General features: G+C 36.8%; 1 protein-coding gene across 6 annotated transcripts in view; it reads left to right on the top strand.

Moving 5' to 3' along the window:
• DNM3 (dynamin 3) overlaps window positions 1-16,059 on the top strand; it is a gene marked incomplete at both ends in the record, with an annotated part of 577,972 nt that overhangs the window by 527,765 nt on the left and 34,148 nt on the right. For all 6 annotated transcript variants that reach the window (XM_082834657.1, XM_082834656.1, XM_082834654.1 and 3 more), the window contains one exon: window positions 10,714-10,878. In XM_082834657.1, coding sequence (XP_082690783.1) covers window positions 10,714-10,878 — 165 coding nt within the window. The remainder of the gene's footprint in view (window positions 1-10,713; window positions 10,879-16,059) is intronic.

Genomic DNA, 16,059 nt, shown 5'->3' with positions numbered 1-16,059 from the left:
GTCTGTGTTTTTAATACATTATTGAACACAGCTCTTTCATTCAGAAATCATTATATCTATTTTACTTTGAAAGTGTTTATATGGATTGAGTAGACGTAAACAATTGGCAGAGGGAATATCATAGTACTCAGTAATAATAACATTTCTAGGAGTTTTGAAGCCATGGTTAGGAAAAAGGGAAATTCGGGGGAAACTGTGAATACATGCATTGGTACATTTTCTTAGCAATATTTACATCTCTAATCTAAAGTTACCTTGTTATTCTGTAAAGGAACAACTTGATCTGGTCATAAAAAACATTATTTGGAACAGTAGATTGATTGATCAACATCTGTTAGTGATTGTAGTCTGATATCTGCTCCTAAACTACTTTTAAAACAATCTAGGGGAAGAAAGTTTTTAAGAAACCACATCAATTTTTCTCTTATACTTCAAGTCATGTTTACAAATTTTATTAACACAGCCCTCAGTACAATCTCATGTATACAAACTTTAAAATACTATAGAATTTTTCTAATAGTAATTGCACCTTTTCATAAATTTACCTTAGAAGAGTTTTAATTTTTATTATAAATGAAACTGTAAGTTGCTGATCTTTTTTTGTTTTTGTTGGGTTTTTTTTTTGCGGTACGCGGGTCTCTCACCGTTGTGGCCTCTCCCACTGTGGAGCACAGGCTCCGGACGCGCAGGCTCAGCGGCCACGGCTCACGGCTGCGGCATGTGGGATCTTTCCGGACCGTGGCACGAACCCATGTCCCCCGCATCGGCAGGCGGACTTTCAACCACTGCGCCACCAGGGAAGCCCCATGATCTTTATGTCATCTTGTCTCTCTTAACTTTCACCACTCTGTGAAAAGTAGACAGAATTTGATAGCTGAAGCAAATATCAGTATTAAGGTGAAGCAAAGTAAGTTTTTTTTTAAATATATGTTCCATCCTCCATATTGGTAAGCAGGCAACACACACACACACACACACACACACACACACACACACACAGAGTTTCAGAAGAGGGATGGAGAGAAGTAACAAAAGACAAACTCCAGACTCAATGGTTATAACTTCTGGTATATAGCTCTTTGTCCAATCAATCTTACTTTCAATATCAGTAGTTTCAGCATCTACAGTATATTTTATTTTTATCATCTTCATGAATTTCTATTTTCTGCAAACTGAAATTTTGCCTAAATTGAGACGAACTTGCTTACATTTTAGAGTATTAATTGGGAACGGCTATCTACAAAGACAGGAGTTCTGTTTTTGGCAACTTTGGAAGTAACTTTCCAATTCCAATGTATGTGCTGTCTATTTTATGACCCAGACAGATGTGGTCCAGTGCTGTCACCAGAAATGTTCTACCTTTGAACGTTGGAAACAAGAAATTTGCAATATCTCAACATGGCGAATTTCTTCTGATTTTATTTTCATCTCTCATATTAACAGAAATGAATCTAAATTGTCTAAAACAGCTTTTAGATGTTTTACCTGGATCGTCTGGTAAGGCTGTTGGGCCCTCAAGGTGTACTCACTAATTCATTTGTAGGGATGGATGAAAAAGTTATCTTGAGGCCTTTGGGAATTCTGCAGTAGAATTCTGTGGTTGACAGCTTTATCAGCTACAGTGTTCAGTGGACCTTGGAGAAATTTAAAACCCTTGACTGTAGCTGCTTATTTAAAGGCTTCATTTTTTTTTCCTACACTCTTGAAGGAAGTAACGATTCTACCTAAAGCGTTTTACCATTGTGTGTTTGTAATCCATTGCATTCTTTTTCGTTTTTTTTTACATGTTTTTGCATGTAAAGCAAGTGATACTGTATTTATATTGAACTTTTAAGATTATTTACCTCATAATATAAGGAAGAACTAAATTAGTGTTTTCATAATACTTGAATTTTATTGCCCCTGCTTTCTCTAGGACTTTATTAACTTTACTGTGATGTATCAGTACTCATCCATGTAAACATTTCTGAAGAATGAAACAATAGATAAATTTTGTTTTATAATATTTATGATTTTTCTTTCACATCTTTGTCCATCTTTCAGCCTTTATAACAAGACCTAATGTTTCACTGCATAGACCTTATAATCCCTTAATACCCTGATTCTAAAATGAATGAGCTTTAAGAATATCTGTTAAACAAATGGTATGATGGATGTAATAACTTGAAATTTCCCTGCAGTTATGCATTTTAGATAAGAAAAGTAGAATTCTAAAAGCATAGATTACTCTTTTGAGATGGTCATTTTTGTTCCTAGTCTTCAGGTATTGTCTTCTTACAAATGAAACCACTAAGATTTATCTTGTGATCATAATATTTGGTTACTTGAGTATAAAACATTTGTGATGACAGTGACGTTATAGAATTAGCAGCATCAAAAAATCACTCTGAATCACAGAAGAGCTTTCATTGTGACCAACATCATGAAGAATTGTTTTATGTCTATAAGGCATTTCTCACAGGACTATATTTGGTCATCCTAGTAGCATTTGGAAGTACATCTTTCATTTCAAGGTATTTGTAGATCACTTTTGTTGGTGGGGTGAGTATCAACCGCACCCTAATCAAGAATGGAGAAGAGGTAATATTGTATAGCAGTTAAGAGAATACATTTTGCAATTGGAATATCTGTATGGAATCCCTGCTCTACCACTTATTACCTAAGTGACTTTAAGCAAGTGAGTTTACTTCTCAGTCTCCTCATCTGTAAAATGCAAATAACAACAATAACAACAACAATAATAATATCTACTTCATAAGCGTGCTGTAGGATTAAATGGGTCAGTGAATGTAAATTCGTTTGAAAACTATCTGACATTTTCCTATCATTTAGTGAGATTTTTTTTCATCATAACTTTCAATGTAGAAATGTTTCCATATGGTAGAAGTCAGTCTACCAATTTGGTTGAAGAAAAAAAGAAAAATATAGCCCATTAACTAGTATATGTAGTAATGTAACAAGAATGCATCAATGTAGTAATGGTATCCTCTAAGGATTATCTGAGCATCATTTTAGCCCTATAACTTTCACCTTTTTCTTGTGGATTTGCCATCAACCATTATGATCCCTGCCTTCAGGAAGCTTTCATTTTGGTTAGGGAAATGGACATTTACATACCTAACAAAGATACAAGACAAAGGATAAAAAATCTAAACTGAATGTTCAGAGGGTGTTGTGTTTTAGCTGCAGCATTCAAAGGTGTGTTACATTCGCGCTAAACCGTGAAGGACGAACAGGAGGAGGTGTAAGAAAAAAGTTTTAGGCTGAGAGAACATCATGAATATCTAAGTGTTTTATTCATTTGGGCTCTTTAGGGCATAAGTAACAGAAATTAAATTCAAGTGTACTCTTTAAAAATAACAAAACCATTTACTGACTGGTATAACTGTATAATCCAGAGGTAGATAGAGCTGTCCCAGCTGGATCCAGACATTCCAATAATGTCTTTAAATATCTGCCCCTCTCCATGTCTCAGCTATGCAGTTTTCTCTGTTGACTTCATTCACTGGCAGGTTTGACCCCTCTTCGCTCTGAGACAGGCTAGCCCTCAGGCTTACATCTTAAAAAGTTTTCATCCTAACTGAAAGGGAACGTCTCCTTCCTAACAGTTCTGACAAATGTGCTGTGATTGGCTTTGCTTGGTCACATTGCCGTCTACCATCGCAGAGGCCAGGCCAGATGGGTATTTGGGGGGACTTGGCCCTATCAGTGAGGTCCCATCTAACCACCAGGACTGAGAGTGGGGGAGAGGAGGCTTCCCAAATTTATATTTGGTCTACCAACAGAGGAGGGATGGCAAGACCTGTGATAGAATAGAGAGGATGAAGATGGATCATTTTTTGACTCATCTCTCTCTCCCTTAATCTAATTGCATTAGATTTCTCAATTATTAGTGAATGCTGTGAAGTAAAGTTAAATCATTAGAGTGAGACCATTGTAACTCCCCATCCCAGCCTCCCTGATCTTCTGCTTCTCTGAATTCTTACAGCACCTATAAACTCCACTAAGCAATGTAACACTGAATCACATACTATTTTATAATCTATAGTGAGACTGTGTATTAGCATTCTCCAGAGAACAGGTAAGTTCATAAATATAAACTTATTATGTTGAAATAATAATGAAATACCTGCCCCAAAGTACCAGACTGTAGCCTAGACTATCCTCAAAGGCTTCCTGGAGCATGTTTCTCCCATTGTTGTTTTTTTTTTTTTTTACAAGTTTCATTGCCTGCCTTTCTGGCCTCTGCAGATCAGAAGTGAATGACTGGGAGTGGGGAAAGGTTCTTAGTGAAACATTCTCCATATTTTGGGGCTAGAAAATTCAAAGCAGCATTACCATGGAAACAGTATTTTCAGAATGACAACCTGCTTCACTAAGAAAAGTTAAATGATATTTTTTACCCTTTTTTTAAAGGGAGTGGAGAATTGTATAACAGTAATAAGATGCTTTAATAGGGGCAAGCATTGGTTATCTGGAAAAATCACTTGTGTAGATCTGTAGATTAACTCCCAAAGTTCTCCACTGCTGAGAAGAGATGCAGCAAACTCCCCTTTAGCTCAATAGTATGTTTACGTGCATATTATTGCCAGGATACTTCGGATTTCTATTATTCCACTTTTAAAGAGTTGCAGTCACCAGCCTTATTTAGATGGTTTCAATGATCCTCAAAGAAGCCTATGACATAATTAAGTAAGAGCTTTAAGGAAAGGAAGGAGACAGAAACAAAACATACGAAAAATAGATATCCTGATCAAGCCCAGAGCTTCTATAGTGGATGCTTTGAGGTATTGTGGGAATTATTTCTGATTTGGCTCTATCATTCTTTCACTTGTTAAAGTTTCAAGTCTTTAGGAGAAAGCTTTTAAATTAAAATTTTATAAAGCAGGCTGTTTCTTGAATACGTGCAAATAATATTAATTTTTATAAACAATTTTACATTTATAGTGCTAAGTTGCTATTTTTGATTGTTTAAATTGCATTAGATTTCTCAAAAGCTATTTAGAAAAAATTTACAATAGGAAGGCTGTCCATTGTTATTTTTCAGAAGAAAGCTGGTTTTCACAATATTATTCACATTTTGTAAACAGCATCAATGAACCTGCACATAAAAGGTTAAATGTTTGCAGACCATTCTTTTTTGCCTCAAAGATCAGAGACAAATTACTATTTTTATTTTACATTCCCTTGATGAGGATAATGATAAACAGCTGTCACTTCAGTGCTTAGACTGCAAAGAATCCTATTGCAATCCTATAGTTTAAACAAAGAAAAAAATACATAGTCATACACAGTATTCATACAGAAAAGAGACTGCTTAAGACTGGAGTTAGAGAAAAGGGAGTATTTGCTCTCTGCAGTTACTCAGTTAAAAGAAAATTTCCACATATGTACATTTTCCCCATTCATCTTAGACATACTGGAAGGGGAAATTACTCCTTCTTTCTTTCTAAAATCAGAAAAGAAATTAAATTCACATTTTGAATTCTGTGAGTCCCCATCATGCCCATGGTATTATCAGAGTAGTTAAGATTTGCATGTGACTACGTGTCTACTAGTATTTCCAAAAACTAAAGAGAATTTCTAATTGTTTTACTGGTTATTCTGGAATGTTTCTTTTTTTTTAATGTTGAGAATTAAACCGTTCAGTGTTCTCCATTCACTCCAATGCTTTGTTTATTATTTGCATCTGATTTCAGAAAGTGAATGTCAATGTCTTTTGCATATTTTTATATGCAGAAATTAAAGCAAGGCTAAATGTTAAGAATAGTGTGAAGTGGGGAAATTCAGTGTTTCTATATGAAAATAAGAATGGTGGTATAATTTTCCTGGTGTTTCATGTTCCTAGAGGTTCTTTTAATAAATGCTGTTTATTCTGGTTTTCTCTTTTGGCGCAATCATTTTTTTTTTTTTTAACAAATATCAGTATTTAAAATGACATCTTTTTCCTAGAAACTCTTTTTACATTTATCATTTTATCTGTGAAGCTAACTTGATATATTATAGATTTTCCCCTGTTTCATAATACTTCTTGATTTTTTTATACCTAAGGAAAACCAGAAATTGGATTCACATTATATTCATCTTACACTTATTGAAAACGTGTCAGCTCTCAGAGCCTCAGTGTGCTCTTAGGTTGACAATAACAATGGTACCCACCTCCTAAGGTTGTGGTGTGGATCTTCTATGTAAAGTGCTTATCACAGTACCTAGAACACAGTAAGTGCTCAATAAATGTTCCTGGGAGAGGTAGTATGTTGATGCTGAAATGCCATCACCCCCTTCTGTTAAATACAACAGCAAAATCCCAGTATGTTTCAGATCAGAGAGACAAACTGAATTGTACTTTATCCATTATGGAGGTTTATATTGCTTTATCTAAAAGATGTTTTCATCACAAAGCTGTAGGTCATGTGTTCTCACTTATATACATAATTTCATCATCATTTTATCATCCTCACTATGATCAAGTAGTAGTGGATCCTAACTCATCAACTTGCGGTTTCTCTCATCTCCCATTTTTGTAACAAGTAGACACTCTTGGAGATCCTGAAATGCACTGAGCAGCTTTCTTTCTTTTTTTTTTTTTTTTTTTTTTGAGGTACACGGGCCTCTCACTGTTGTGGCCTCTCCCGTTGCGGAGCACAGGCTCCAGACGCACAGGCTCAGCGGCCATGGCTCACGGGCCCAGCCGCTCCGCAGCATGTGGGATCTTCCCGGACCGGGGAACGAACCCGTGTACCCTGCGTCGGCAGGCGGACTCTCAACCACTGCGCCACCAGGGAAGCTCTAGGCAGCTTTCTTGATTTAGGTAAACCCTTTTGTAGTGTCAGCTCCTCCTTCTTCTCCTCTTTCTGTGGTGCATCAAGCTCTGTTCTAGGTGCTGAGAAGGGAGAGAGAAACAAGACCCCAGAGTCTAATAGTGGAGAAGCATAAAATTAGGCTGGATAAAATAATAAACAGTAGTACAAGACACAGATGAAGTACAGGGAGCGGTGGAGGGTCTGAGGGCCATCGGGAGTTTGTCTAGAAGAGGTGATGGGGGAGCTGGGTTTTGAAAGATGAAAGATCTTCACAGATGGGAGGAGGGGATTCCAGGCAAAGGGACTAGCTTGCAGAAAACATGGTGGTATAAAAAAATATGTTTGCCATTTTTATATGGTTGGAATTGAAAATGTTTTGTGCTCAAATTTTTCAACTGAAATTTCCATAATGTGTGTTGAGAGTCAAGTGGCTCTCTAACTCATTCCATGAATATTCAGAAAGGAAAGAAAGAAACTAACATTATTGAGCACCCACGAGACCCTTGGCTAGGTTACTTCATATGCATTATCTCATTTAACTTCCACAAGTTTTCCAGAGAAGTGTATTCCCATTTTAAAGATGGGGAAGCTGAGTCTCAGTTACATTAAATAAGTGAGGTGTGGCCACACAACCACTACATGATAAAGCCTGAATTTGAACCTAAAGTTTTTACTTTCATATACAATACCCTTAAAACAACATCGCAGTTACCACTGATTCTTAGAATTTGGGCTCAGCATGGAACACAATCTGCAGTGGTTTTTATGCCCTGGAAAGAAGTTTGGGAAAACAATTGGTTTTTCACTGCCATGGCTGACCTTCCCTCTGTCACTTTACCAATTTATGACCTTAGCTTTTTACCTATTTATCCCAGATCCTATTGTGCTTATATTACAAATTAATAATAAAAATAAGGAACTACCTGATTTAATTCTTTCAGGGACCAAAGACCATTTAAAAAGAAATGGTATAGGGAAACGACTGTCATTTTTGAAACTTCCAATCCTCTCTCTTGCTGTAGTAGCAGTTAGATGCCTCAGAAATGTCCTCCACAGTATGGTACTGGCACAAAAACAGAAATATAGATCAGTAGAGCAGGACAGAAAGTCAAGAGATAAACCCACACACATATGGTCACCTTATTTTTGATAAAGGAGGCAAGAATATACAGTGGAGAAAAGACAGCCTCTTCAGTGAGTGGTGCTGGGAAAACTGGACAGCTACATATAAAAGAATGAAATTAGAACACTCCCTAACACCATACACAAAAATAAACTCAAAATGGATTAAAGACCTAAATGTAAGGCCAGACACTATAAAACTCTTAGAGGAGAACATAGGCAGAACACTGACATAAATCACAGCAAGATCCTTTTTGACCCACCTCCTAGAGAAATGGAAATAAAAACAAAAATAAACAAATAGGACCTAATGAAACTTAAAAGCTTTTGCACAGTGAAGGAAACCATAAACAAGACGAAAAGACAACCCTCAGAATGGGAGAAAATATTTGCAAATGAAGCAACTGACAAAGGATTAATCTCCAAAATTTACAAGCAGCTCATGCAGCTCAATAACAAAAAAAATAACAACCCAATCCAAAAATGGGTAGAAGACCTAAACAGACATTTCTCCAAAGAAGATACGCAGATTGCCAACAAACGAAAGAATGCTCAACATCACTAATCATTAGAGAAATGCAAATCAAAACTACAATGAGGTATCACCTCACACCAGTCAGAATGGCCATCCTCAAAAAATCTACAAACAATAAACGCTGGAGAGGGTGTGGAGAAAAGGGAACCCTTTTGCACGGTTGGTGGGAATGTAAATTGATACAGCCACTATGGAGAAAAGTATGGAGGTTCCTTAAAAAACTAAAAATAGAACTACCATACGACCCAACAGTCCCACTACTGGGCATATACCCTGAGAAAACCATAATTCAAAAAGAGTCATGTATCACATTGTTCATTGCAGCTCTATCTACAACAGCCAGGACATGGAAACAACCTAAGTGTCCATCATCGGATGATTGGATAAATAAGATGTGGCACATATATACAATGGAATATTACTCAGCCATATAAAGAAACGAAATTGAGTTATTTGTAGTGAGGTGGATGGACCTAGAGAGTCTGTCATACAGAGTGAAGTGAGTCAGAAAGAGAAAAACAAGTATCATATATTAACACATATATGTGGAATCTAAAAAAAGAAAGAAAGAAATGGTTCTGAAGAACCTAGGGGCAGGACAGGAATCAAGATGCACACATAGAGAATGGACTTGAGGACACAGGGAGGGGGAAGGGTAAGCTGGGACGAAGTGAGAGAGTGGCATGGACATATATATACTACCAAATGTAAAATAGATAGCTACTAGGAAGCAGCCGCATAGCACAGGGAGATCAGCTTGGTGCTTTGTGACCACATAGATGGGTGGGATAGGGAGGGTGGGAAGGAGACGCAAGAGGGAGGAGATATGGGGACATATGTATAAGTATAGCTGATTCACTCTGTTATAAAGCAGAAACTAACACACCATTGTAAAGCAATTATACTCTAATAAAGATGTTAAAAAAAAAAAAAAGAAATGTCCTCCAGTTGTCACCCTGAAGTATGGGGCCAGACTCTCAGGATTGGAAAGTGACCACTGTGTTTTAGAGTGAGCACATATTATTTTAATATTTTTAAGGTGTTAGAAGAGCAACAGAAGCCTTTATAAATGTTTAGAACTGATTTCTACCTTTGTTATTGTTGATTTTTGTAGCCTACAAATATGCCTTTCACACATGCCTATTGATCGAAAGTTAACGCTTATTTATAGATGTCTTTAAGCGATTCAGCACGGTGCTTTGCCGAGAACTGATTGGATGATTAAAAATCCGGCATATCAAAGTATGTACATTTCCAAAGAAAAGTACTTCATGTCCACATTGGAAGCAATAAATTATTTTCCCCTTTTATTTTTTGCATTCATAATTAAATCTTTCCAAAGCTAGAAAGTAGCCAGACCACTAACAATATTTGTATCATGTTCTGGGGCTTAGATGGTTCAACCTGACTTGAAATGGAGACCATTTGTTCTAAATTGATTTCAATGCCAAGCCAATAGGTCAGTCCTTAATGATGAAGATGCCATTCCAGCCCAGCCTCTGGTGGATAAGCCAAAATTAATTAACTCAAGTCCCATAGTATAGAAAACAGATGCTTCTCTCATGTTGCAGAAATAAATGCTTTGTGTGTGGATGTGTTCTGTTTTATTCAAAGAATAACAAGTTAGAAGTTAAAATTGTAAGTTTTTCACAGTTGAGCCAGCCTTTAGTAGTGATGACAGAAGCATGAATTTATATAACAAATTCCAGCAAGAGCATGGAAAAATGAATTATCCCCTATATCTCTTACTTTGGCTCCAGGCCAGGCCTAGGAGATTTAGTTTTAAATCTGGACTGATCCAAGTGCTGATCCATTCCAGAGCAGACCTAGGAGTTCCAGAACAACACCAAGGTTATTTCTAATCTATAGGATCCCTGGAGACGCCTCCCAGAAGTGTACATCTGCATCATATGTTTGGATTCAGTTCTTTGGCCAGCTTGCAAATGGCTTAAGATTAGATTGTTCTCTGGAGGTATGTTGTTAGGTGCACTGTTTATCTGGTCATCCATCTAAACATTCATTCAGAATTACAATACTTGCTTTTCCTCAACTGTGGCAGGCTAAAGGTAGCATAATAACTGCATGGTTCTGATCTCTTTTCAGAATTAATGGCTGTTTGATAAGATAAACATGTTACCATCTAGTAGTACAACTCCAAATTCAGTAAACAGAAGTCTTTCATCTGATAATGTCTGGTATTTTTCTCTTCTGAATAAATGTGAAATAATCCATGTTGGCTTTCCTTTCTGTTAGACTGAAAATGATGAGAATGGCCAAGCAGAAAACTTTTCCATGGACCCACAGTTGGAGAGGCAAGTGGAGACCATTCGCAACCTCGTAGACTCCTACATGTCTATTATCAACAAATGTATCCGAGACCTAATTCCAAAAACGATAATGCATCTTATGATCAATAATGTAAGTGATTATAAACTGTCTCATTTTAACCTCTAACCCATCCTAGTGTGGAAATTGCTCACATTCTCTTCAGCTTCTTTGTGATATTTTCTGGATGGTTGAAATACCTATCACCTAGGCTTATCATTTTCCATTACAAGTGGTAAGTGACTGACGAGTGGAAGAGAACTTAAGAAAGAAAACATAAAACTTCTAGATACAGTACAGTGGTATTCCCTATTGGCTGTCTCCTCTAGAAGGGTGTGAATTTGCTTACAATAAAGCAGAGCAAAAATACTCTAGTCAGGGTATAAATTAGTTGCAAAGCCAGCAATAAAACCAGATACCCTGGCTCCTAGACTTTGAGATTAAAGGCAAAAGATATTTATTCTCTTCTGCATACACACACATACTGAATATGGTAATATGATTATTTTCACCTTCTAAAAACTATGGAATGCTATTTTAACATGGGAAAGGGCTTTTTGCCCTGTGCCCTTGGCTACAAAGTCAGTTACCTTTTCTTTTCTAAGGTAAAGATGAAAGAGCCACGGATCTCAAAGTGCCTGCGAGACTAGCCATCTGTTGATCTATATTGCATAGAATCTCTCCCTTTTCATGGTTATTTTTATAGCAGTCAGAAAATGATACTTAAATTACATGGTCTGGTTTGGTCCTTTTGTTAGCTACTTTGTTAAAGTGTAAATAACATCACAATTTGTTTGAGAACTTATCTTTTAGATAAGATAGGCTATAATGAGGTGTTTTATAGCAGGCTTTTCTGACTCTTGAAAAGTGAGACACCAACGATTTTATTCCTAGTTATCTTCTAAGGACACCTTCTTATTTAAATCAATGATATATTATGAGCATTTGCTTGTAACAAATAAAAATTAGATGGTAAAGTACTGAAAAGAGCCCCACACTAGAATTTAGGAGAAACCTGGATTCTATGCTTGGCTCTGCTACCGACTCTGTTAACCTAAGACAAATCCTTAACTTATTTCTACCTATTTCCTCCATATGTGAAATATGAATCATAGAAAAAGTACCTGGCTTAGGGATTTGTTCCACAAGATAGTATATATGGAAGTACTATGAAAAGTATAATTGTAAGAAACTAATATGGCTGCCTACTTAAGAATTGTAAATAGCCATTATCCATATATAAAGATTCCTTTCAAAATTCTAAGTATGACAATCCGTTTGTTATTCATGATCTATGAGTTTCTTGACTTTAAGAAGCCCCAAACGGTCACGGGAGCAATCTTGTTTTTAACTCACTCTGTTTTTGTACACATTCCGTGTATTCAAACAAGGTTAGTAGGATGCTTTGATGCATCAGCAGGTAAGCAATGTATTGCAAATATATTGGAAACTATAAATTATATACTTAAGCTTGGTCAATGGCCTGCTGTGTGACCTGAAGCAAATCATTTGGCCCCTCTGATCTGAACTCAGTCACTGCTAAAACTACACTAAGAACCCTGAACTACCCCACAGAGTTGTCAGAGAACATCATAAGTATGACTATATGCCATTTTGAAAAATATAAAGTCCTAAGCAAATAGTCTATTTTTTAAATTACCCTCTTAACTTCACTTAAATGAGTTCAGGTTGTTTTGCCCGTGGAATCCAGGCACTTGCTTATTTAAACATTTTCCTGATTAAGTATCATTTATCTTTTCACTGTTTTACTGAGAGTCATTAGTGCTGCCATCAGTTCAAACGCTGCCCTGCTCTGCACTATATTATATCATCAGCACAGGAAATAGCACTTCCTGTCTACAGCTGTGAGGAGTGACTTGACATAAATTAGTTAAAAGGAAAAAAAAAAAACCTGTTGCAGATCTAACCTACTTTCACCTTCTCAAGACACACACACACACACACACACACACACACACACACACACACACACACACACACACACACACACACACACACACACACACACACACACACACACACACACACACACACACACACATGAGGGTAATTGCCCTCACTCCTCACTGGTGTGCTCACTTGCTTCATGAAATGGCGAAAGCCCCACCTACAGGGTATTATCCATGGAAGTAAAGTTCTGCTAATTGTCTCCAGGGAGACCTCACATAAGAGTCATGAGAAAGAAGACTTCAATTAAGATCTGATCTCCAAGGTCAAACCTTGAAGTAGAGATTAATAGGAATAAGGAGAAAGCAAAAACATTATGTAATGCTGGATTCTTATGAAGTTATGGTTATCTTTGTTTGAATTTAGCTTTTCATATCTACCAGAAAATAGTTTTACACATCTAGGATGACTGCTTTTCTTTGGGTATTATTTTATCCACTTTTTTACTATACATGTAAGAGTATGTAGTTATATATATATAATATATATTTTAAATCTATATATGTAATTATGTATATGTAAAAATACAAATCCCTTTTTAAAAATGTACTCATATTCTCATGGCATTTTATTGTACAGAACGTCTGAGCCCTTTTTGTTCATTCCAGAAGAATTTGTTCATTCCTGTTGAGTACAGGAACAGAAACACAGTGAACACCCAGCACTGTGTCATGCATATGTGTTGACTTTTTTTTTTAAAGTGAAGAGATCTTCAAGTGAGAGAATTAATCATAGAATCACAACAAGAAAACACATACTTTGACTCCTTATTCTGAATTCCATCCACTTAACCCTGCTGTTTCTACAAATGGTTGTGGGTGAGAAAGCTAGCTGTTCCTCCAGAACCAATAAATGCCCAAAGCCGGGTCCTCTATTTGTTGACTATCACTATTGAAAATGGTGCTGTGGCCCTTCCTCTTTGAAATGGGAGTGACTACTCTGCCTTCTGAAAAAGAATATGTTTCAGCCAACTTTCATAAAGTTCAGAATTTGGTGGGCAGTTTCCTTTGAAAGTTTACATTAAGCGTTCTGCCACTCAAGTCTCCATATGGAATTGTTTAAGAAATTTAAAGCCAGCAATAAATGCCTCCCCTCAGACATACTGTAAGCCTTTGTCTATTGAAATGCAGCAGCTGTTTCATTGCTTAAACATACCAGGTAACAGCAGCGCAAAGAAATAGCAAGTTTACGACAGGCGGTTGTTCTAGACAGGCTACAGGCAAAGAAACAGAGTTTTGTTCGGTACATTAAAGAAAACACACATATAGTGCCCCACAGCAAGCATATTTTGATGGCCTCTTCTCTGTAGCTCACACCACCAGAAGTTCTCCATCAGAGAATCAAGAAAGTGGTCCAGTTTTATTCGAAAAGTATTACTGGCTAAGGGGCACACAGTTCTGTGTTTGAACCCACCTGCTGGGTACTCATGATTTTGTGCAGTTTCCAAATGAAGAAATTGAGGCCCCAAGAGGTTTAAGTGACTCGCCCAGAGGGTTCATTTTACTTGAAGATTTAATTAGGGTTTGTTTGAATATGAGAAACAATGTTTTGTATCTTAACTAGTAAGTAATTTAAAACATTGTTCCTCATATTCAAACAAACCCAGCTAATACAAAATAGAATGTAAAGTTTTTTTATGAAACATTTTAAGAACCAAACATGAAACCTAGAGGCATTTCACACTTGGAGCCTGTGCCCCTGGGCCCCTGGAGGTCCAGGTTCACTCTCCTTGGCCATTGATACTTTGGTGGAAAATTAGTAACATGTGCCCTAGTTTCAAAACTTACTGTAACTTTAATGTGTGTGAAGTAGAGTGTTATTTTAAATGTTCATTATTTGAGGGAAAAGTACATCTTAAATGCCAGACCACTGATTTGTTTCCACGGGTCAAGAATTCTGCATCCTGCTCAAGAAACAGATCCTGACTAGGACCCAGAAGCCCCACTCTTTCTCCCCCTCCCCTATCACTCCCCACCAAGGGTAACACTCCTGCTTTCTTACACTGTAGATGAGTTCTAACTGTTCTTGAACTTTGGAATCATACAGTACGTACTTTTTTGTGCATCTATCTTCTTTTCTCGACCTTTGTGAGTCAAAGGATGTTACTTTTTTTTTTTTTTTTAAAGAAGGAAAACTTCGTTGGTCTTTAGCAAATGAAAACCCTCCTCGGAAATGTAAAGCAGCCTTAAGCGGAAATGAGAGAATTGTGAGATCTCAAAGAATCACAAAATTCTACCCAAGTCCCTCTCTAAAACTAAACAAAATTAAACTTCTCAATTAAATTTTTATGTGCGTATTCACATGAATGAGAGTTATCACTGTCCCATTCTGTAGTTCCTCCTGTCTCAAAACAGAGATTTTAAGGAAATGGTCTCCTTAGTAAACTGAATTGTATGAAAACTCTATAAATGCCTCTCCTATTTGTGAAGGCTTTAAAATGGTTGTAGTAATAAAGACAAAGTTACAGATCCAAAAATACTGCAGGTTGCTAGAGAAGGGTTAAAGTAAGAAAGAGAGGAAAACATGTGGAACGTTTTTAATGACCTCACATTCCTTTACACTGAGCAGAACGACATGGTGCAGTAATGCCTGTTTATCTAGCCTGTAGAGTTTGAACTGGAATGAGGTTTTGTGTGTGAGAATTTTTTGGTGAACCACACAAAGATGTATAGGTTATAAGGTGTTATAATTAAAGGCATAAATATTATTTCAAATCTCACATCCAAGTATAATTAGTTTATGTCATGTTCTGTGAGGTATTTTCTAAATGCTATCATAAAATGGATCCACTTGCCCTCCAATTGTGCAGAATCCTTGGTTTAAATATTTGTACCATTGACATACAAACTGCTCAGAAAGTCCCTGAAGTGTCTGGAAACTCCCCGAAGTCCCCCACCTTTGTTCCAGTTGTAGCATTAAAAAGTGAGGCTAGCAGGAGGGGAAGAGTCTTTCTAGAAGTTTTCTTAAGTGCAAAATAAAATGTTAACTTATGCTTTATGTTGAACTATGTCACTCGATGCCAGCACTGTTGCACTAACCTCCTACCCCTTCATACCTAACGCCAAGTTAGACTATATACTGTAAAAAGAACAGCTTTTGTTGATGGAGCACTGACTAAATGCTGGGCATCATGCTAGGCAATTTATATTCACTCTTTCACTGAATCCTTGTACCAACTCTTTTTTTTTTTTCCTTCCACCAACTCTTGAGGCAGCTCCTACCTTTAACCTCATTTTACAGATCAGGAATCTGAAACTCAAAGAGGTTAAATTATTTGTCCAAGAACAATAAGTGTTAGAGCTAGGA

Source organism: Leucopleurus acutus (assembly GCF_964270905.1).
Source record: "Leucopleurus acutus genome assembly, chromosome: 2".
In the NCBI taxonomy this organism is placed as follows: domain Eukaryota; kingdom Metazoa; phylum Chordata; class Mammalia; order Artiodactyla; family Delphinidae; genus Leucopleurus; species Leucopleurus acutus.
This window is presented reverse-complemented; position numbering and strand designations above follow the sequence as displayed.